The sequence below is a fragment of the Denticeps clupeoides genome, chromosome 20, assembly GCF_900700375.1.
Source record: "Denticeps clupeoides chromosome 20, fDenClu1.1, whole genome shotgun sequence".
Lineage (NCBI taxonomy): Eukaryota > Metazoa > Chordata > Actinopteri > Clupeiformes > Denticipitidae > Denticeps > Denticeps clupeoides.
Window position 1 is genome coordinate 654259 of NC_041726.1, and position 22959 is coordinate 677217.

General features: G+C 47.1%; 3 protein-coding genes across 6 annotated transcripts; 2 read left to right on the forward strand and 1 right to left on the reverse strand.

The window, feature by feature from the left end:
• Positions 1–351: 351 nt before the first annotated feature.
• Positions 352–2894, reverse strand: ppp1r11 (protein phosphatase 1, regulatory (inhibitor) subunit 11). Its single transcript, XM_028963874.1, has 3 exons — positions 2619–2894; positions 1672–1780; positions 352–1574 (listed from the first exon to the last, which is right to left on the reverse strand). Exons 1-3 carry the CDS (start codon positions 2694–2696, stop codon positions 1396–1398), a joined length of 366 nt encoding a protein of 121 aa, XP_028819707.1. The 5' UTR covers positions 2697–2894; the 3' UTR covers positions 352–1395.
• Positions 2867–14181, forward strand: vars2 (valyl-tRNA synthetase 2, mitochondrial). Of its 2 annotated transcripts, XM_028963873.1 has the most exons (29): positions 2869–3158; positions 3227–3308; positions 3408–3511; positions 4366–4487; positions 4658–4724; positions 4803–4900; positions 5364–5445; positions 5768–5887; positions 5967–6075; positions 6178–6266; positions 6344–6434; positions 6516–6643; positions 6724–6827; positions 7180–7261; positions 7350–7426; positions 7525–7612; positions 8162–8258; positions 8335–8405; positions 8825–8950; positions 9154–9258; positions 9790–9858; positions 11225–11303; positions 11461–11591; positions 12166–12318; positions 12528–12752; positions 13128–13239; positions 13420–13625; positions 13706–13858; positions 13997–14181. In XM_028963873.1, the coding sequence occupies exons 1-29, from the start codon at positions 3009–3011 to the stop codon at positions 14075–14077; spliced, it is 3201 nt and encodes a 1066-aa protein (XP_028819706.1). In that variant the 5' UTR covers positions 2869–3008; the 3' UTR covers positions 14078–14181. The 2 variants fall into 2 exon arrangements, 1 of the variants encoding a protein (XP_028819706.1); XR_003743325.1 differs by lacking the exons at positions 13706–13858; positions 13997–14181 and having other exon boundaries at positions 2867–3158; positions 12977–13239; positions 13420–13456.
• A 532-nt stretch (positions 14182–14713) lies between these two features.
• Positions 14714–22636, forward strand: mgat1b (alpha-1,3-mannosyl-glycoprotein 2-beta-N-acetylglucosaminyltransferase b). 3 transcript variants are annotated; one of them, XM_028964861.1, is made up of 3 exons: positions 14714–15027; positions 18953–19851; positions 21116–22636. In XM_028964861.1, exons 1-3 carry the CDS (start codon positions 15000–15002, stop codon positions 21815–21817), a joined length of 1629 nt encoding a protein of 542 aa, XP_028820694.1. In that variant the 5' UTR covers positions 14714–14999; the 3' UTR covers positions 21818–22636. The 3 variants fall into 3 exon arrangements, with proteins under 3 accessions (XP_028820694.1, XP_028820697.1, XP_028820695.1); XM_028964864.1 differs by lacking the exon at positions 14714–15027 and adding an exon at positions 17416–17513; XM_028964862.1 differs by lacking the exon at positions 14714–15027 and adding an exon at positions 17447–17575.
• Positions 22637–22959: the final 323 nt, after the last annotated feature.

Sequence of the window (22959 nt, forward strand, 5' to 3'; positions counted from 1 at the left end):
TTACAAAAATGTATTTTCAGTATTCTGAATACATGACTGTACTGTGATTACTGAGTGTATTTATGACCGTATTTATGTTTAGGTGATCGTGGACGATGGCTAAAATGGACGTCGCCACTGTCAACGTTCAGAGCTGACAATAAACCGAACAGTTTCTCTTCAGCAAATTATTTTTTTTATTTCCACAAAGCAAGAACTTTACATCCTTAATACGAATACTTAAAAGTAAAAGTTTTAGAAAACGAATTGGATAAGCAAATTTTGCTTTGTGGAACTGCCTCATGAGAGAATAGAAGCCCCACAGGGTCAAAGTTCGCCGTGAACAGCACCTCAAAAAGAGACCGTGCCTTGATCAGTTCAAACCTCTTTATTTCACATTAAATCTGCTCTCATGATCTCATTATATACAGACAGGTGCCTCAGCGGTTCAGCTTATTAAAAAATAAAAAAAACGGAATAATCACTGTTCTACATTAAAGTGAGATCCTCTGTTATGTCAAAGTAAGCAAGTTTGGTGTAGAGCCACGCAAAACGTACAACGTGTGAGTGTGATACTGGACCGTAGCTACAGCGTAGACAGTACTCATCACCAAGAAGAACAAGGTGGCACTCGAACAACCAGCATGCAACTCTGACACGAACCTGCAGATCGCTAGAAATTAACACTAATGGAGCCTCATTTCTGGGCGCGAGTGGAGAAGCCGGGACCCTCTGCCGGGACCCTCAAAGACACCGGGACCCTTGACGCCTTGACGCTGCTCCTCTAGATTCATTCCTTGTCCGTCTTATGTTCCCAGTTGGATTTCTTTTTTTTCTTAACAATTAAAATAAAAACTTTAATTTAATTTTATATAACTTAAGCCAGCAGTTGCGATAACCCAGCGTGTCTCTCCTGACACTTTACACCTTGCTGCTATTGTTAGAAAAGAAAAGTCGGACTTGAACAACATTTTAAATGTAAAATGTAGGTGTATGTTGTCAATGCTTAAATGAAATATACAGGATTGTCTTAAGTGGCACAGTATTAACCAATTACTCATACTATACAAACCATATACATGTGACACCTACACGAAATCATAATGAAACTTTAAAACTGGACAGATAAGGAGCCCCCCCTTTAAAATAAACTTGCTTCAGTGACCTCCAAAAACAGGTTCTCTCTGTGGCCAGGTACAGTTAACGAAATGTTCCATGCCTAAAGCTTTCATATATGCTCAAGGTCATCATGCTCAAGGTTCTGTCTGTGTGTTCTTTACTTTAATCATTCTAACCCCAAAAAAAGAAAGAAGAATGCAGCGACGTGAATTAACGTGAGCAAGCGGAGCTAAGGTTACGTATGTCACGAACTGCAGAACCCGCCGTGCCGCGCCCTGGCCAACATCAGAAAACCGCCTAGTGTGGGTTCGGTCCTCCGGAGCTAGGGGGCACTGTGGTTCCACCAGGACCACTCTGTCCATGCCTGCCCTTGTGTCCCATAATGCAGTGAGCGCTCCCGCATCCCTCCTCATCCTCCCCTTCGCTCTCTGACGAAGACTCCCCAAACTTCCTGGGCTTCTCATATATACAGCAGCCTGGAGAAGAAGAGACGAGCATTCAGCAGTGAAGAACAGCCGGGAAAAGATCTGAACTGAATAAGTAATGCAGGCCGGTTAGAGATACAGAACTCACACTTAGAGGACCTCCTTCCTAGATGTTCATTGTCCACCGTGTCACTGGAAAACTCAACCTTCTTCTCAGTCTTCCTCTTCCTCAGTTTAATGGTCAGACTTCGTCCCTCCTGTGGAAAACACACAAACCGGACACGGTGACATACAATCATTAGTTACAGGGACAGTCCCCCCCTGGAGACACTCAGGGTTAAGTGTCCTGCTCAGGGACACGATGGTAGTAAGTGGGGTTTGAAGCTGGGTCTTCTGGTTCATAGGCGAGTGTGTTACCCGCTAGGCTACTACCATCCAACCGTGCCGTGAGGTCAGTTTAACAAATGTAACCAGTTTAACTAGCTGACAATGCTGTGAGATCATGTTAACTCATTTAACCTGCCGACCGTGTCGTGAGTTTAACTCATTTAACCAGCCGGCCGTGAGATAAGGTTAACCAGTTTAACTAGCCGACTGTGCCGTGAGATCAGTTTATCTAGCCGACCGTGCCATGAGATCGGTGTAACTCATTTAACCAGTTTATCCAGCCGACTGTTATGTATGTTTTAAGTTTATCACATTTAACCAGTTTAAACAGCAGACCGTGCCGTGAGATCAGGTTAACCAGTTTAACTAGCCGTCTATGCCGTGAGTTCAGGTTAACTAGCCGGCCGTGCCATGAGTCCAGATTAACCAGTTTAACCAGCCGGCCGTGAGATAAGGTTAACCAGTTTAACTAGCCGACCGTGCTGTGACATCAGGTTAACCAGTTTAACCAGCTGATCGTGTCATGAGATCAGTTTAACTAATTTCACCAGTTTAAATAGCCGACTATGCCGTGAGATCAGTTTAACTCATTTAACCAGCCAACCGCGACGTGAGATCAGGTTAACCAGTTTAACTAGCTGATCATTTCGTGAGATCAGGTTAACCAGTTTAACCAGCTGACCGTGCCGTGAGGAGAGCACCGCGTACCTGCTGGGGCGGTGGCGGCGTGCTGGTCTGGACCGTCTCCGTGATCGTTTCACTCGAGGTACCCGGAGGCTCCGCCATGGCGTGCGGCTGCTCGGTAGCCGGATCTTGCCGCCCTGCTCGCCTGTTAGCGCCCTTGTTCCGCGGGACTCGCCCTTACCCACGCCGGCCGCGCGTCACGTAATCAGCGCCGTCGAGACGAGTCGTGGTCATGGGACGGTTGTTGATGCGCCGATTACGTTGCCTGCCGGACAACACTTGTGGACGGACCACTTCCGGTGACGGTGTTCTTCTAGTTTGGCTCCGATGAGAAACGCGGTCTAGAACTCGGCAGGAAGGACGAAACGGCGAACGAACAGGAGATTGTGGACTGAGAGCCTGGTTCCCCGGACCATGTGGAGGTCGCGCTGCGGGTCCCTCGGGGTGACGGCGGGCTTCACCGGCAGATGCAGGCGCCACTCGGGAACCTCGTCCCCGCCGACACGGACTCGGGCGGAGAAAGACAGACGGAGGCGAGAGCGGGAAGAGCTCATTTTCAACCGTGTAGGTGGCCACCTGTCAATCACTGTCAATCATCCCCGAGCACAGTCGTGACGTTGCCTGCTTTGCAGGAGGTTCAACATCCAGGAATGAAATGGACAGAGAAGCAGAAGAGGACGTACACGGGTTCCACCCTTCCAGGGGAGAAGAAAGGTGGGACACCCACTTCTAGACCAGGCTCGTTTTAAGGCCTGACTAGATGTGATAAATGTGCGTGTTTCTTACTTTTCGAACCTCTTTTGTATTTATTAGACACCACGTCTGTCCCCTTCCCTCAGTCCTACAGTCCAGAATACGTGGAATCCGGCTGGTACCAGTGGTGGGAGAAGGAGGGCTTTTTCACACCCGAGTATCATGTAAGGACAATTGCGTCTTTTGTGTGATTTTACATCAAATTAAACAGTGCTGGGGTGACAGAACACTCATCAACTTATTACATCTGGCTGATCATAATGATGATAATAATAATATTACTTTTGTATTGCACTTTTCATGGAACCCAGGGTGGCTCCACACAAGTTAGTTTAGAGCCTGAAGGCCTCTGTGAATGTGTAGGCTCTCTTGAAAATGTCCAGAGATGTTGGAGGAGAACAAATTCCAGAGCTCTGTCACCCGAGGAACAAAATCCGGCGTGAGGGATGGAGTGTCGTCCTGTTTTTGAGGACCATAGACGCTGAGATGGGGTGCAGGGGTGAAACGGATCAGATAAATCCTGAGGGGCCAAGCCATGGAGGCGTTTGTAGGTTAGGAGGAGGAATGTAGACTGGTGACCAGTGCAGGCGGGCAAATGGAGAAGTGATGTGCTATTGGAATGAGACTGGTGACGCCCAGGTTCTGGACCACGATGGATTCTCTCAATCAAGGAGGAAACTACTTACTTCATGACCAGCTACAATCAAGGGTTTAAGTTTATGGTTATTTAACTTGAGAAGATTAGAATACAACCAGCTTGGGATGTTGTGGAGGGCTTGGTGCTGATGTACAACTGACTGCTTAACAATGAATATTTAGTCATAACTGGTGAATGATCTGATCATGGGGGACGTATAGATGGTAAAAAGGAGAGGCCCCAGTACAGAACCCTGAGGAACACCCTGGTTGTGTTTATGTGGCAGTGGTGGCCTAGTGGTTAAGGAAGTGTGGCGGTTAAATACAGAGGACACATGTTTCACAATGACAATCACTTCACTTTCATGTGTGATGTGTTCAGAACAAGCTGCCACACGCCGCCAGCCGCACCTTCTCCCTTTGTATCCCACCACCTAACGTGACTGGCACTTTACATCTTGGACACGCCCTCACTGTGGCCATTCAAGACTCTCTGGCTCGCTGGTGAAGACTTAATTATAATTTTTTTTGATGGAGTTTCTATAAATATGATAAACATGGTATATTGATTAGCATGTAGCTTTTTCACCACAACTACTGCTGTGTGGTGGCTGGTGATTCTGATTTTCTCAAAGCAACTTTGAACTTGAATTCCATTGATTTTGACCCTCCAGGCGGCGCATGCTGGGCTGTAAAGTACTGTGGGTGCCTGGATGTGACCACGCCGGTATCGCTACACAGGTGGGATTTACGCTCTGCGACAGCTGTCGAGGGGCGTGTTCGGCGTCCTCACTGGCACCCATCTTTTGTTGTGTTCAGTCTGTGGTGGAGAGGAGGTTGCTTCGAGAACATGGGAAGCACAGGCAGGATTACGGCAGAGAGGAGTTCCTGCGGGAAGTGTGGAAGTGGAAAAATGAGTGAGTCTTAGTCTTCTCTTTAATCTGCACGGCACCCGCCTATGAACCAGAAGACCACAAATTCACAGGTTCAAACCCCACCTACATTTACATTTACAGCATTTATGAGACGCCCTTATCCAGAGCGACTTACAATCAGTAGTTACAGGGACAGTCTCCCTGGAGACACTCGGGGTTAAGTGTCTTGCTCAGGGGCACGATGGTAGTAAGTGGGATTCGAACCCGGGTCTTCTGGTTCATAGGCGAGTGTGTTACCCACTAGGCTACTAACACCCTGTGGTAGTAACGACCATTGTGTCCCTGAGTTAGTGTCTCCAGGGGGACTGTCCCTGTCACCAGTCATAGTCACAGGATAAGGGCGTCTGCTAAAGATGCCATGAATGTAAAAATGGAAACGATACACAGATTTATTGTGCGAATGGAAGATGATTGACTGATAAATGTGCGCTCTTCATTGTAACAGGAAAGGAGATGAGATCTATCATCAGTTAAGGAAACTTGGCGCTTCGCTGGACTGGAGCCGAGCTTGTTTTACCATGGATGAGGTAATTTAGCTGATTGGTTGTGGCCTGTAGATCTGTAGACTTATAAAAAAGCAATTCAATCTAATCCAAACATTTAAACACATTAGATAGTTTTTTAAATTCTCATATAAATGGTCTGGATTGAACATGTATTGAAAATGTATTGACTTATGTAGAAATTTAATCTTAAACGTTCACCTAAAACTAACATTGCTTTCAGAAGTAAAATATTATAGTCTGTCACACTGATGCATGGGACAGTATCAGAATATATTTAAAGCGATGTTGAGATGTGTTGCTATGACAGTGAATCTTGGTTTTGGCCTCTCTCTCCCACTGGTAGGGGTTCAGCCGTGCTGTGACTGAGGCGTTTGTGCGGTTGTGCGACTCTGGCCTGATCTATCGCTCCGAGGCCCTGGTGAACTGGAGCTGCGCGCTGGGCTCGGCCATCTCCGATGTAGAGGTGTGGCATGGACACTTTTGAGGGGTGCACTGCATTTTCCCCGGGAAGCTCCCCGAGTAATCGCGTGAATTGGTTATAGGTTGAAATGAAACAGTTAACTGGAAGAACGCTGCTGTCTGTCCCCGGTTACGAGAAGAGAATTGAGTTTGGGACCATGGTCACTTTTGCTTATCCTTTAGAGGGTGTGGGTGAGTCCCCCAATTTAAACTCTTTGTGCTCCATTTTGTTTTTAACATTTTATGACCATTTTTCGCCCTGTGGATGCGACTTTGTACGTTTTGTGTGTTCAGAAGGGGAAGTTAGTGTGTCGACCACTCGTCCTGAGACCATACTGGGTGACGTGGCCATCGCGGTGCACCCCGAGGACCCTCGCTACAAGGTATGAATGCCATTATTGCCTCATATAACTAGGTCTAAATGGGAATTGTTAAATGTTCCGTGTTGGACATCCTGCAGGACCTTCATGGTAGAGCGTGCAGGCACCCATTCACAGAGAGACTTCTACCTATTATCGCCGATGCGCTTGTCGACAAGGAGCTGGGGACAGGTAAAGAAGAAACGAGACCCTTCCCATAAAGAGTGCTTCGGCACCTCACTGAATTCGATTTTTTTATTGTGCTTCACGTAGGAGCGGTCAAAGTCACCCCAGCGCACGACCACACCGACTTCCTTCTCTCTCAGAGGCACTCGCTGCCACACCTCACTGTGATCGGTGGAGATGGTCACATGACTTCTCTCTGTGGCCAGTGGCTGGAGGTGAATAATGTCTCTTTCAGTCTAGAAATTCTGAATTTCACCATTGCAGTATATTTTCTTAATGAATTTTGCCCATTCAGGGCGTGAGGCGGTTTGACGCTCGAGAACGAGTGATGGAAGCACTGATGGAGAAGAAGATGTTCAGAGGAAGGAGGGACCATCCCATGTCCTTACCTGTGTGCAGGTACTGGAATTTGACTAGAGCTATGATGTCAGTATCTTCTCCTCCATTATTATGAAACCACACATCTTCTTATTCTGAATTAAACTTACTCAAAGTTTAACAACCTTTTTTATACGAAATACATGACTGAATGATCTGATTTGAAGCGAACAGACCCCCACATTAGACAGATAATTATGATGACTATGGGAGGCGGTGTAGATTAATTCAGAACTTGAGCAGAAACCCTGTCAGTGATTTACGCGCCACCAGCGATTCATCTTGGCTCCCTCGGTCGCTATGGAAACGGGACAATGTAAAGTCGCCGGCCTTGCTCCCCAACATGCCCTGATTCTCCTCCGTTCTCCTCCAGCCGATCCGGGGACGTGATTGAGCCGCTGTTGAGAAAGCAGTGGTTTGTGCGCTGCGGGGAAATGGCAGGAAAAGCCATTCAGGTACGATGACTTGAAAGCCTCTGATGTGTGTGTGTGTGTGTCCCTGGGTTCCCGCTCCCAGCTCCTCAACGTAGCCTTCTGTCTCTAGGCTGTAGATGACGGAGAACTTGAAATTATCCCCTCTTTTTATACCAAAACCTGGAGGAACTGGCTCTCCAACATCAGGTCATTTTTTGTTCTTCATCTTTATGTTCCACAGATACGGAATTCTGATTAAGGTCATTTTTCACGCTCTTCCTTTCTCCGCCTTACCCCCCCCCCAGTGACTGGTGCATTTCCAGACAGCTGTGGTGGGGTCATCAGATTCCAGCCTATCGGGTGTCTCTGCCAAATTCCAAAAACAACCAGGAGGTAGGATGAGCACATTTTGCTATTCTAATTGAAGTGCTATTTGATTATCCCACTTTTATACCCACTTTGTTCCCAAGGCAGTTTAACACACAAATTATCGTTGAATAAAAATATCAATTTTATTACATTAAATTAGTATTTGATCACCTACTAACCAGGAAGAATTCATGTTTGAGAAGTCCTTCTATTACCAGTATTAATTATTTTTGATAGACAATAATTTCCCCACTGTACGTCTCCCAGAAGCTGTTCCTTCATTATGGGTAGATCACGTGGGTAGAACATTTTTAGCGCTTCAGGTCACAGATTCTACAGCTGCTCTGGATGAGTGAGTCTGCTAAATGCCGTCACTATAAATGTTAATGTCATCATCCAGAGGCCCCACGCTCATCACGCTTCCTTCTAAGAGAGCATTTGGACCGTGAACCAGCAAAATGGCCCCATTTGCTGCTCTTCTGCCGTATCTGAACTGTGTCTGTGTGCTTATCTGGGTGTTTGACCCTTTGCATGTGCAGAAGTGTTAGTTTAGCTGCATTTTGTCCCCTGGAGGAGGAGCTTTGGACTTGGGGCAGGACCGAGGAAGAGGCTCGACAGCGCGCTGTGACAAAGTTCAAAACGCTGCCCAGTGACATCACCCTGAGCCAAGGTGCATTTTCTGACCATTTCAGGCCGTTTCAGTTGTTCCGAATACCTGCCACGTTGTAAATCTCCTTTCTCCTTAGATACAGATGTTCTGGACACCTGGTTCTCCTCTGGTCTTTTCCCCTTTGCCATGCTGGGATGGCCACGGAAGGTAACGGTTGTCCGTAACCGTTCTTACAGACTCTTTTTATTCCGTAGTTATATAGATACTTCATTATAGGTTAAATTAGAATTGCTTTATTAAAGAACTACTATAGAGACAATAGTCAGATAAGGCACAGGCCGTTTCAAGCGTACATCCAGCACCAGCTATAAGTGAGTTTATGCAATCTTTCCAAACATGAACACATTAGCCAACCAGTCAGGTTTTCAAAAGAGAAAAAACAAGTGGTTGCTGCTCTTGTGCTCCCTGCACACCAGACACGCCCACCGCCGAGCGTTCTGTGTGTGTGTGTGTGTGTGTGTGTGTGTGTGTGTGTGTGTGTGTATACAGTAAACAGCCCTTTTTTGCAGTCTTACTTCCCCTTTTGTAGGATGTGAAGGGAACCTTTTTCTCACTCTGTCCCTCAGACCCCTGACCTGGCACAGTTCTACCCCAACACTATTCTGGAGACAGGAAGTGATCTCATCTTCTTCTGGGTGGCCAGGATGGTTATGCTGGGCACAGAATTGACCGGGCAGCTGCCGTTTAAGCAGGTATGTTAATCTCTGTGTGGAAATATGTTGACCTGAATAGCAGAACCCACATTCCAAGAACCAAAACTGGGGATTACTGCTGAAAGACCACTCTGACTTAATGGTAAATTCATATTTCAGGGACCTCCCTGTCTTTGCAATCCGCCTGATGTCTTTTCCGCCTGTCTCTCTTTTTTTTTATCTCCTTCATCTCTGTCATACAGGTGCTCCTGCATTCTCTGGTACGGGACAAGCATGGCAGGAAGATGAGTAAATCTCTGGGAAACGTCATCGATCCCCTGGACGTCATCTCTGGTGTCTCGCTGGAGGTATGGTGACTTCAAAGCTTGTTTTATGTGCGCATACACACATTCTTGCTGAGTGTTTTTTCCTTTTCCTCCCAACCTCCCATGATCCACAGTAGTTTTGTGCTGTCAGAACACTAAATCCCAGCGGTGCATGAAGGACGCAGCTCCAACAGAATCAGTAATGGCAGCCCTCCAAAAAGAATAAGAAAAATAAGGCCCTAGATGGAGCTGCAGAGAAAAACCTGTTAAGTAGCTTACAATACCTATCGCCCTTAAGCCAGGAAGCAAGCAGTGGTTGCGAGGGCAGAAAATGCGCAAATGGAGTATGAAATGACTTTTTCATGTCTGCACCCCTGCATTACCGTATTCAGCGAGTAATAAGATGTTATGCAGAGCTGCAGGAATCCTCGTCAGAGATCACGGTAAAAGTTGACTGTGTCCATGCACTTTCGTGAACTGTTGTTAAAAAATACTCGCCGCAGGTCCGTTTTAAGAGGATTAGGTCAAGTACCACGTCTCAGTCCTCTGCTGTCATTGACTTCATTATTTTAGAGGCTTCAGGAGAAAGTGAAAGAAGGCAACCTGGACCCGAGAGAAACCACCGTTGCCATGGAAGCACAGGTCAGTTTGAACAGTTTCCTCTATTTTCTGAACGATGAATCCTTATGGGTCTCAAGGTAGTGCACTACAAAAGAACATTCAATTGTAAAAAGATCTGTCAGAAAGCATGTCTTTAATTGGCCAATAAACTGACTGCCTGCTCTTAACTTCTCATGGGTCTTACATTTACACTTCTCTTTAGAGAATATTTAGATGAACTTGTGACCTTCTTCTTGTCTGACTTCTGTATAGAAACTAGAACAGAGTGAATAAAAAGAGTTGGGGGTCCTAGTGAACCAGAACTGACCACTTCATCCATGGTGACATGGAAGCACGTTGTAAGTCGCTCTGGATCAGGACGTCTGATAAATGTATTGTACATTTATTGTCATTTAGCAGATGACTAGATGACAGCAGTTACAGGGAGTCTTGCTCAGGGACACAATGGTAGTGAGTGGGGTTTGAACCTGGGACTTCGTGGTCTTCTGGTGCAGAGGCGAGTTTGTTACCCACTAGGCTAATAGCACAATATTACCATTATCACATTTTCAGCAATTTGCGTATCATTATTTTTTAAAATGACCATAAAATCTGCGTGGTTGAGCCACAGGGTGGCACTGTGGTCCAGGTCAGTGGGCTGCCACCAGCTTCTCAAGTCTCCTGCTGCGACTGGCAGTTTTAAACACACTATCGGTGTGAACGTGTGGGTGATCGGTGTGTGTGAGAGTGAGACAGTAGTTGAATCGAAAAGTTCCACTTTTATGTTGCTTCGAAACAATCACCTTTTAAAGATCAATTGTCATTTAGACCTTTAAATTGGTGAAATGATTTATAGGATCAGCTGCAGTGACAAACTTTAAAAACCCTTAACCCTGATACAGTAAATGTAACATATAGCCTCTAATCGATTTATTTAGCTGTCACCATAATACTCATTAAAACTGCCTTGATTATCATAAAAATAATACATAATATGTATGCATCACCAGGCCATACTCAAAAGGAATTTTGTTGGAATTGTGAGCCTCTAAAGCCTCTAAATGTGTCACAATTTTGGCAAGAATTAATAGCTGTGCCAGTTGTTAATTAATCAGTATGGATTATCATAAAAGTACAAAAAAATGCATTAAACTACTTTAATTTTGCGAGTGTAATCGAGCAGTCATGTAGCAATGTGATTTATTTAAACTGCTGTCAAATTATTATTGACTGAAGCAACATACCACAGCATTTTATAAAATTATTCAGTTCCCCACATTTTTCAGCCATTAATACAGCTAGAGTAGATTATTCTGGGGCGCTTTTTGTGACTTTTATGTGATTTGTTTGTATTTTGTGGGACACTGACAATGATTTATACAGTCATTAAAATTTCTCACTTCTCTAGAGGAAGGATTTTCCTAAAGGGATCCCGGAATGTGGCGCTGATGCCATGCGGTTTGCCCTCTGTTCTCATAAAATCCACGGTGAGTCGCATTCCGAGAACGTAGATGTTTTTGTCTTTCCAGAACCAGATTTTAATATTTTGGATGTACTTGCACTCATTTCCTCCTTCTTCCTCGATTGTCACGCATGATAAATATCCTGGACTTCAGGCTCGTTTCTTCCCTGTTTGTCTCTTAGGAGAAGACATCAATCTGTCTGTGTCGCAGGTGCTGAGCTGCAGACACTTCTGCAACAAGATGTGGCAGACGGTGAAGTTCACACTGGGAGCGCTGGAGAACAGCGGTTCTCCACTGGGGACCACCGCTGAGGTACAGAACCAGGACCCTGGACTGTTAAAATATCTCATAATCACATTTTAAATATTTAAAACATCACCTTAACTTAATGCTGTTACCGCAGCTGTCTTTTGTTCACTTCCTGGTGCTGTCTGACCTTTGACATGGATGCAAAATTCATCTTAGCCAGACACAACACTTACATAAAGATGGAGACGGATAGTTTTAGGGCCAATTCAGCTCATGTATTGTTTGTGTGCACATTTTATATAATAACCATTTAAAGTATTATTATTATTGCTCAGTATGCAATTTTATAGCCATGATTTATTCAAATTAGCCAACCTTTAATTTAATTTGGTTCCCTTTTCTATTAAATGCAGCGTGGGCTAATAAGCTTTTCAATATGCAGAGATGCATTAATGATCATTTCAATTATTTTCATATTATGGATGATCAAATACATCAGTTACAAGACTAGTAAAATGATTTATTACGTTAGTAAATGTATTTATTTAGTACATTAGTAATATATTTTGTGCATTCCTCTATTTTAGTGACTGGAATTTTGTGGAGATTGTTTTTAATAATCTTGTCTCTCCGTCAGATCTCGCCCCTGTCCAGTATCGACCGGTGGATTTGCTCCCAGCTCTACAGCACCGTTCTGCAGTGTGAACGGGGCTTCGAGAACTACGAGCTCCACTCTGTCACTTCCACCCTGCAGTCCTTCTGGGTGCACAGCCTGTGTGACGTCTACCTGGTGAGAGCAGGTCTACTTTCAGTCTCATGTGCTCTTGTCTTGAAGGTAGGGTTGCCAACTTTCTCAACCCCACCCCCCAGCTCTCCAGATCAAATAACCCATATTTCGGGGTGTCCTGGGCAATTCAGGACAGTTGGCAACCCTATTTGAAGGCTCGTAATAAAAGGAGATATTTCTGACAGGTGTCCGTTTCCTTCCTGCCGTGATAGGAGTGCGTTAAACCCGTATTGGCTGCTGGAAATGGTGCCGAGGATGGAGAGGTGCAGAGGGCGAGGCAGATCTTGTTCCACTGTGTGTCCGTCTCCCTGGCCCTCCTCTCACCCTTCATGCCCTACCTGACGGAGGAGCTGTGGCAGAGGCTTCAGCCACACGGCGGCACTGCCGACCCCTCGACCAGTCTGTGTGTGCAGGGCTATCCTCAGTCTTCGCAGCTGGTGAGGACAAACAATATGTTCTAAATATTTCAATTATTATACATGTACTTCAAAAGGGAGTCCCACAACAGAATATGGTTTTGCCCTTTTTGTACATTAAGCCTCATAAATGCATAATACAACATAGGAACAGGATCAAAATTCACAGCTCTGGTAATAGCCTCGTTCCCCCATGCAATTTTTTAAATGATTTTATTCATTGTTCTGTTCATTCATCTCCCCAGAAATGGTGTTGCTAGACTCAACCCCAGGTCCCTTTGGGTCTGATCTGAACCAAAGGAGTAATGATTCTAACAGGAATGGTTACAGGACAAAGCACTCTTCTTTTTGCTTTCTCCATTCTAATGTTTCCTTTAAATGACTACGTCCTTCCAGGCTCACTTGCATTTCCCTCAGGAGGAAGCAGAATTTCCTCTGGTACAGGAAGTGGCCCGAGTAACCAGGTCACTGCGTGCCCAGTGCCACATGACCAGGGAAAGACCAGACTGTGAGTTCAAATCTGAATGCTGCGAGAAAAAAAAGTATTAATTATTATTATTGCATAATAACACCAGCATATTACATGGTCCCTCCACATGGGGATGTTTAAAATGACTTTTTAAGATTGACCTGCTTGCGTATTGTTTTCAGTATTTAATATGTATTAATCCCCCCGGGTGTGTTATAGTGTGGGTGGTCTGTACACCAACCCAAGCGAAGACCCTCCTGCGTTTTGCTCCTGCTGTTAACACCTTGGCCAGGATCTCCAACCTTCATCTCCATTACCCTGATGACAGTGAAAACTCTCCTCACGTCCCCTCCGCCCCTCGTCCCCCTAAAGGCTGTGCAGTGGGTGTGGTCAACCACTCCTGTCAGCTGCACCTGGACGTCCAGGTAGTAAAAATCCCTGTTCAGCGCTGTTATCATGCAGATGCCTGTCTTCACAAACTCTTCTGGTTGTCACTTCTTTTCAGACTCAGAGTCATTTCATGGATAAACAGAAGGACGCAATCTCCAAACGCAGAGAGAAGGTCGTCTGTACGCTGCAGCAGTTACATGCCCAAACTCGAACACCGAAATATCAAGAGAAGGTTCCAGAGCGTGTGAGGAAGGAGACTGAGAACAGGGTGAGGTGAAGGTTCGGATTTAGTTATGTGCCTTCTGATATGACTTCTGAATTTAGCTGTGATCCGTAGAAAGTTAACTATCATGATTTTACATCTCATTACTTTTTTCCACCTTTTTTCCCCCCATCAACCTTTTAGATATCGGCCATGCAGCAAGAACTGAAGAACTTGGAGGACCAACTTCAGGCCTTAGACAGAGGGGGAAACCGTGGTCCTTGATCATTTTTACTGTGGATTAATGGTGAAACCAGGAAATGTCCTGCTAGTGCACACTGTACTTTGTTCATTAAAATATTTATGTATTTTTCATGGGTGAGACTCTCTTCAGAAGTCCATGTGATTATTTCATGTGTTTATTTGTAAAGTCTTCATAATAAGTAGTAGCCTAGTGGGTAACACACTGGCCTATGAACCAGAAGACCCAGGTTCAAACCCCACTTACTACCATTGTGTCCCTGAGCAGGACACTTAACCCTGAGTGTCTCCAGGGGGGGACTGTCCCTGTAACTTACTGATTGTAAGTCGCTCTAGATAAGGGCGTCTGGTAAATGCTGTTAATGTAAACGAATGAAAATGAATTTAAATGTCATTTGCAATGTAAATAATATATTTCTTGTGAATTTCACCACATGAAAGGGCTCCAGATTGCCCACGTGGTTCACAGCAGCGTCCAGATCAGCCCAGATGGCCATTTCATTAAGTTGCTTATCGCAAATTAGAACAGCGAAGTATCATTTTCGAATCATTATAACAAATCGCCTCGCAACCGTTGCCAGGGGTGTTCAGTTGCTAGGGAGAAGGGTACATGGGGGCGGGGCGTTGGGGGGCGGGCCTTCCAGGGGGGCGGGCCTTGCCGGACGAGTCAGGCCGGAAGTGGAGTCGGCCGCTGGGCGTCGAATGAAATCTCGCCTCCGCCGCCGCCGCCGCGGCAGGGACTCGGCTCCGGAACCCGACACCGGAGGAGGCGTCGCTGGTCCGTTCGGCCCCGAGCAGCGAGTGACCGCCGTCCGCGCCGGAGCCAGAGCTAGCCGGGCTTAGCTGAGCTGCGCGGCGGGACCAAATGGCGGAGTCCGGATAGACGGAGGGAGGAAATGGGGGTCCGGGCTGGAGAGACCGGGGGCGCCGACGCCGACCGACGGGCATGAGAAGTCGGGATAAAATGAAGAGAGGTGAGCCTCCCTGGCGCTGACTGCTGATCAGCTAGCCGGGCTGCTAACTTCACGGTGTGCGCTAATTTTAATGAACGTGAAACGAATTGTCACGTCACGCGTCCTCCGTGGACGTCAGGAAGCAGGTCGGGGTAGGACGCGTCGTCTCACTCGGTCTCGGAACAGCGCCACGTACCTGCTGCGTGTAGAACAGGGGTGAACTTTGACCCGGTGCCGTGCCTACCAGAGAGGTCCACGTTTCAGGAGACCGAGCTGGCAGGAGGAGGCTCGATCTACCTCAACTTCTGCCTTCACTTACTCCAGCTCGCTTCTTTCTTTCTTCCTCCTCCTCCTCCTTCTGCTTCCTCCCTTTCTCTCTCGTTTTTTGGGACCTGAAAGGAAGGGACGCGGAGACCCAGGACAGGTATTACCACAACTGTGGCGTGTTGTATACGTCCCGTCCTCCCCTGCTGCTCCCGTGTACGGGACTTTCCTGCTTCTCCACTCGTATTGTGTTTGTGGAGCAGTTTGAAGTTTGACGTGTACGGGACCTGATCTGCTTCTTCCTTTCCCTTGTGCTCGTGTGTGTGTGTGTGTTTTGTTCTGTAGGTCCGTGTGGAAGTAAGTTGTGCCGTGTTGGTGTGTGTTGGTGTGTGTTGGTGTGTTTTCTGGTCCTACCTGACCTTCTGTAGGTCCGTGTGGAAGTAAGTTGTGCCGTGTTGGTGTGTGTGTTGGTGTGTGTGTTGGTGTGTGTGTTGGTGTGTTTTCTGGTCCTGTCTGACCTTCTGTAGGTCCGTGTGGAAGTAAGTTGTGCCGTGTTGGTGTGTGTGTTGGTGTGTGTTGGTGTGTTTTCTGGTCCTGTCTGACCTTCTGTAGGTCCGTGTGGAAGTAAGTTGTGCCGCTTTGGTGTGTGTGTTGGTGTGTTTTGGTATATATGTGTGTGTGTGTTGGTGTGTTTTCTGGTCCTGTCTGACCTTCTGTAGGTCCGTGTGGAAGTAAGTTGTGCCGTGTTGGTGTGTGTGTTGGTGTGTGTTGGTGTGTTTTCTGGTCCTGTCTGACCTTCTGTAGGTCCGTGTGGAAGTAAGTTGTGCCGTGTTGGTGTGTGTGTTGGTGTGTGTGTTGGTGTGTTTTCTGGTCCTATCTGAGCTTCTGTAGGTCCGTGTGGAAGTAAGTTGTGCCGTGTTGGTGTGTGTGTTGGTGTGTGTTGGTGTGTTTTCTGGTCCTGTCTGACCTTCTGTAGGTCCGTGTGGAAGTAAGTTGTGCCGTGTTGGTGTGTGTGTTGGTGTGTGTTGGTGTGTTTTCTGGTCCTGTCTGACCTTCTGTAGGTCCGTGTGGAAGTAAGTTGTGCCGCTTTGGTGTGTGTGTTGGTGTGTTTTGGTATATATGTGTGTGTGTGTTGGTGTGTTTTCTGGTCCTGTCTGACCTTCTGTAGGTCCGTGTGGAAGTAAGTTGTGCCGTGTTGGTGTGTGTGTTGGTGTGTGTTGGTGTGTTTTCTGGTCCTGTCTGACCTTCTGTAGGTCCGTGTGGAAGTAAGTTGTGCCGTGTTGGTGTGTGTGTTGGTGTGTGTTGGTGTGTTTTCTGGTCCTGTCTGACCTTCTGTAGGTCCGTGTGGAAGTAAGTTGTGCCGCTTTGGTGTGTGTGTTGGTGTGTTTTGGTATATATGTGTGTGTGTGTTGGTGTGTTTTCTGGTCCTGTCTGACCTTCTGTAGGTCCGTGTGGAAGTAAGTTGTGCCGTGTTGGTGTGTGTGTTGGTGTGTGTTGGTGTGTTTTCTGGTCCTGTCTGACCTTCTGTAGGTCCGTGTGGAAGTAAGTTGTGCCGTGTTGGTGTGTGTGTTGGTGTGTGTTGGTGTGTTTTCTGGTCCTGTCTGACCTTCTGTAGGTCCGTGTGGAAGTAAGTTGTGCCGCTTTGGTGTGTGTGTTGGTGTGTTTTGGTATATGTGTGTGTGTGTTGGTGTGTTTTCTGGTCCTGTCTGACCTTCTGTAGGTCCGTGTGGAAGTAAGTTGTGCCGTGTTGGTGTGTGTGTTGGTGTGTGTTGGTGTGTTTTCTGGTCCTGTCTGACCTTCTGTAGGTCCGTGTGGAAGTAAGTTGTGCCGTGTTGGTGTGTGTGTTGGTGTGTGTTGGTGTGTTTTCTGGTCCTGTCTGACCTTCTGTAGGTCCGTGTGGAAGTAAGTTGTGCCGCTTTGGTGTGTGTGTTGGTGTGTTTTGGTATATGTGTGTGTGTGTTGGTGTGTTTTCTGGTCCTGTCTGACCTTCTGTACGTCCGTGTGGACGTAAATTGTGGAGTTGTGTGAAGGTGACGGGTCTCTTCTCGGATCAGCGTGTGTGTAACCACCTTCACGTCGTACCGGCGGCTAACAAGATGAGCTGCAGGTTATTACCGCGAGACACCTTCACTGTCCAAAGCCGCCTGGAAGAGGATTATCGCCTGCTCCTTTTCAGGCCCGGACCGGTAGTTTAGTTTGGACCGTTGTCCCCACGTCGTCCCCACGTCTGCCGGGGGGGTGAGGTGAGTGCGGACCACCGTCTGGAGAACGAGGGCGGTAAATGGACTGCATCTGTTTCTCCGCTGTACGGTAACACGGTCGTTCTTGTTCACTAACAAATGCTGCCGTATCCTGTGAGCTTTTCCTCGGGGAATATTTATGGCCCCATAAATCCACGCAGGAAAAAGCTGGCGGCTCCACGTTTCCTGTTAAAGGACTTTAAAGGAGTTTTTTTTTTGGTTCATACCAAGGTTCCTGTTATCTTCATCATCTTCACAGATTCAGGTGTTTTAGTTAAATGGTTTAATTTAAATGACTTTAGGGTTATAACATTTAAACCTGAGGACTTCTACCAGTACGGAGAAGCGTGGCCCATGTAATATATGAGAGCGCGTTCTCCAGGTCTCCAGTTAGAATGCTTCGGTCACGTCTGAGCTGTTAAAGGTCCCACGACGTTCCAGCAGAACGTTCCTCTCCGAGAACGGGCCGTTAAAATAAGACGTGTTTTATTTCTGTAGAAGACTGTAGACCGGAGACTGGTGGGGCGTCCAAGTTCATCTGAAGCTCTGTTTGGTCTCAAGTGTGATTTTTCTAGGTGATTCTGGACTCGTCCTGAGCGTCCAGCTGCTGGAATTATGGAGACGTTCTTCTTAAGACCTGCCCTCTGAGACCAGTTCACTGAAACAACTTGTTTTTGGAAGTTGTCTCGGTGGGAAAAGCTTTAAATGACCTCATTTTGTCATTTGCCGTAAAATCCCCAACGATCTCCTGATCTGAAATTGTCTGACTGTTCCGGTTATTGTAGTTTTGCGCCGAGGGTGGTACCACGGTAACCAGGGTGTAATGGTCACCAGATGACCGTGCACCTTCCTCACGGTCTCGGGCGGTTTAATTCAGAGCGCCGACACCGAGTTCCAGCCTCCTGAGTCTGTTCTTGGTTCAGATGAAGACGTGATGAAGACGTGATGTTAAGTCCAAGAGTTTATTCAGTTTAATGACAGAAGCACGTCAGATCGGCATATTAAAATCTCGATTAGAAGTGGGCCTGCAGGTCTCAGGTTGGAAGGTCCTCCTCAATTAATTTTCAATTTAGCTCCATTTCGTTCCATCTTTGGTTCTTAATTAAAGCGTGAAATGTTAATTGTAGAGTTAGTGATGACGGACGGAACGAAGCGGCTCCATCTGGATCTTTTATCCCCTTTTATCATGTAACGCCACATTTTAGGGGCTAACTTAGAAATGACCATCGAGTTTTTTTATATATATTGATGTGTGACACGTGTATGAATCTTCATATTTTGTGTCCATCCAAAATATGCATCAAATAGTGGCTTTACGGTAATTGCGAGTAACCTGAGAGCGTATTCTGAGATGCTGATTTCATGATATTGGCCTCAGAGGAGATTCATACATTCAGTTTAATTCTAATGTTTTCTTCTCGTTTTGTCTCTCTTCTCTGCAGTCGTTTCCTCGCTCCAGTCGCTGCTCTGTCACTGGGCCATGGTTCGTAAGAAAGGGTCGCTCATTTTGTGCGGAGCGTTCCTGTTCGTCGCCTGGAATGCTTTGCTCCTCCTCTTTCTGTGGGGACGCCCTCCTATTGGTCGGCTGGGAGAAGGAGGCGGCGCTGAACCAGGCGGGAGAGAAGAGTGGGGAGTCGGGAAAGGGGGAGGGTCCAACCTGGCCGGGGAGGTGATTCGATTGGCTGAAGAGGTGGAGTCGGAGTTGGAAACTCAGAAGAAACTCCTGAAGCAGATACAGAGTCATCGGTCGCTGTGGGAGCAGCAGAAAGAACTTGGAAAGAGGGAGCTGGAACAGCAGAAGGAAGAGAAAAAGGAACAGTCGGGACCTGAGCAGAAATCGCCGCCGCCTCAGAAACTAAGTAGTTTAGAAAATGACAGAAAAAGCCCGAACGTCGGACTCGACTCGATCGTCTCGCAGGTCCCCGAATCCAAACAAGGCACTAAAGTAGAGGCTGAGAAGAAAGAAGCCACTTTCCACACCAAAGTGGACGTCACCGAGGCTAGTCCCCAGGTGGTCATCCCGGTCCTGGTCATCGCCTGCGACAGGGTGACCGTCAAGCGGAGTTTGGACAAGCTGATCCAGTACCGGCCCTCTCCAGAGCTCCACCCCATCATCGTCAGCCAGGACTGTGGCCACGCTGAGACCGCCCGTGTCATCGGCTCCTATGGCAGTCAGGTGAAGCACCTCAGCCAGCCAGAGATCTCGGACATTCCCGTACGGCCGGAGCACAGGAAGTTCCAGGGATACTACAAAATCGCCAGGCACTACCGCTGGGCGCTGAATCAGGTGTTCCGGACCCTCTCGTATTCCACCGTGGTCATTGTGGAGGACGACTTGGAGGTGAGCATGCTGTTCACTCGTTCCTGCGCTGAATAGAAACGTTTAGGACGTGGAGGAGAACCCACAACAAACAAGGCCGGGGGTCTGGGGTGGTACGTGCACCGTATGTCAAATGGGAGCCACGGCCCGGGTTATAAAAAGGTCCGGGGATGAAAGGTTTGTCACAGAAGACTTGCTTTTCATCTTCAAGTTCTCCTGAACTCCTTCCCTCGAAAGGCACAATGCTGACCTGATGATAAAGTCGAGTTGGGCCGAAGATCCATATTCTGTATTCCGGCGTATTTAATCAAGGTGCCGCGGTCCCTCTTCGGCTCCGACTCGGTGGTGGGATGCCAGGTTTATTCCTTTTTAATCCCATCTTAATTACATTTTATACCCTCCATCAATATTCCTACATCATTTCAAACAATATTTTCACAATCGTTTATCAGAATTTAGTACGATAGTATAATGATTTGCTCGGTTACAAACGGTTGTTGCGTAAATATTTTACAGAAATTTCTCAATTTCACGAAGCCACGAGTCTGGATTAATGTACATTTTATTTGCCTCATGGTCTGGAAACATGAACCGTCGTTCTCATATTGTTCAGTCAAAGAGTCGAATGTACATTTACAGCATTTACCAGACGCCCTTATCCAGAGCGACTTACAGTCAGTAGTTACAGGGACAGTCCCCCCCTGGAGACACTCAGGGTTAAGTGTCTTGCTCAGGGACACGATGGTAGTAAGTGGGGTTTGAACCTGGGACTTCTGGTTCATAGGCGAGTGTGTTACCCGCTAGGCTACCACCACCCTATTTTTATATAACCAGGGTAAAGGTGACATCCTGCAGCTATTACATGTATTTTAATGTATTTGAAACTACTCCTGGTGCGTGCGTTGCCGTCTGTAAACGGCCTGAAGTGCCAGAGACGCCAGCGGAGTGAGAATCGTTTCCCCCCAAGAACGCGGGTTAAATTCCTAATCCTTTCTCCTGATCCCATTGACAGATGTAATCCTGGTGGCCCCGTAGATTAGCACATTTTACTGATCACTAGATTATCCGCAGCGCCACTTTGGCATCTACGCTGTTCAGCCGCCCCAAAAAACGTCCAGATGGGCGAGCAAATGTTCCGGGAAGTGACTCTCCTGCCCCGAGACCCTGGAGAACCTTGACCAGATGAAACGCGTCCAAAATATGTCCTGCTACATGACGATCGTAATAGCGTTGTACGAATTCGACCACGTTAGCATCTTTAATTAACGGTGCTTCTTTCTTCTAGGTGGCGCCCGACTTTTTCGAGTATTTCCGTGCCCTCTACCCGATCCTTCGCTCTGACCCGTCCCTCTGGTGCGTCTCGGCCTGGAACGACAACGGCCGAGACGGGCTGGTGGACCCGGGCAGGGCCGACCTCCTGTACAGAACAGACTTCTTTCCCGGCCTGGGCTGGATGCTGCTGAAGGAGCTTTGGGACGAGCTGGAGCCGAAATGGCCCAAGGCGTTCTGGGACGACTGGATGCGGCAGCCGGAGCAGAGGAGGGAGCGCTCCTGCGTACGGCCGGAGGTCTCCAGGACCATGACGTTCGGCCGGAAGGGGGTCAGCTTGGGTCAGTTTTTTGACCAGTATTTGCGCTACATCAAACTCAACGCTGAATTTGTGCCTTTCACTACACTCGACCTGTCTTACCTGGTCAGGGACAAGTACGACGAGAAGTTTGAGAAGGAGGTCTATGTCGCCCCCTTGGTGAAAGTGGAGGAACTGCACCAAGGGGGCAGTCTTAAGGGGGCTGGACCGTTTCGGGTGCAGTACTCAAGCCGGGACAGTTTTAAAGTCCTTGCCCGCAATCTGGGGGTGATGGATGACCTGAAGTCTGGGGTTCCTCGTGCGGGCTACAGGGGCGTGGTTAGCTTCTTCTCGCGTGGCCGTCGGGTGTATCTTGCCCCTCCTGAAGGATGGACGCACTATGACACTACGTGGAGCTGAAAGGAGGACAAGGGGACGATGACAACAGCCAAATGAAGGACAGATGCACTTCAAAGATTACTTTATATGACGCAGAGGAACGCCCTCTCAAACCAAAGAGATTAGAAGTAGTGTACAAAATGAAGGATCTAGAAGGCCACCCGTGGCTTCGGAACAGGGTTGAAGATGATTGGAGCGCTGGAGATAACATCTGTCTCCAGCTGTGCTCTTGATGCCATGCTGTGCTCTTGGCGTTTCTATACTCTGGTAGCAAAAGCTTTGGGTGAATAATGAGGTAGGTCACTCAAGTGCTTGGTCCTATTGATCCTCGTCTCCAGGGCCCTTGACTGCAAACCGATAAGAAGGAAGAGGTCTCGGAGGGAAATTATCTTTAAGTAAAAATGATTATAATCTCGATTAATGTCTAATTTGATTAAAGCTTTGGAATAGGATTTTTGGTGGGTGGCATTTTATTTCCATGTGCACCCTGTTTTGAGGGTAAAGATCACGCCAGAAAATGGCCCTGGTTCATCCATCAGTATGTGCATCGTCTGTGACTTCCTGTTGCTGTGCTGTACCTGATCCCTCTTTACTCTTAAACGGGGACCTGGTCAACTCCATACAAAAATGGTCATAAAATGTTTGGTTTGTTACAAAACCAGTGAAGATTATTCCTATAAGCGTTGCTCTGTGTTGCTTCGGCTCGACGTGTGACAATACGGAACGGTGTTTGGGGCGGGGTCAACGGTGTTGGGTTCTGATGTCTGATGGTGACATGTAAAACCACTGCCTGGTGTGTTTATAACTTTAATACGTTGCAAATAAAACCGTCTATTTTGATGTTTGTCTTTCACGTTTTTGCTCATGCCAACGGTGTGAAGCGGTGTTTTCTCGATGGGGTCGTTCCATTTTGTACGAGGTTAAAATAGCACGTAAAAAAAAAAGCCCGACTCCGAACTTGCTGAAGCGAGAACAGCGTGAAAGTGGCAGAAATTCAATTTTTTATGTTGCTGTTTTCATTATGAGACGGAGAATTCAGCTTCATGTTCCTACTGTACACAGTATTACTGTACAGTAACGTAAAATAAAAAAAATAATCCCTCCATCTCCCCCTCAGTGGAATTACCACATAACGGCAGGCGTGGCGGGACGTGAGACGCGGC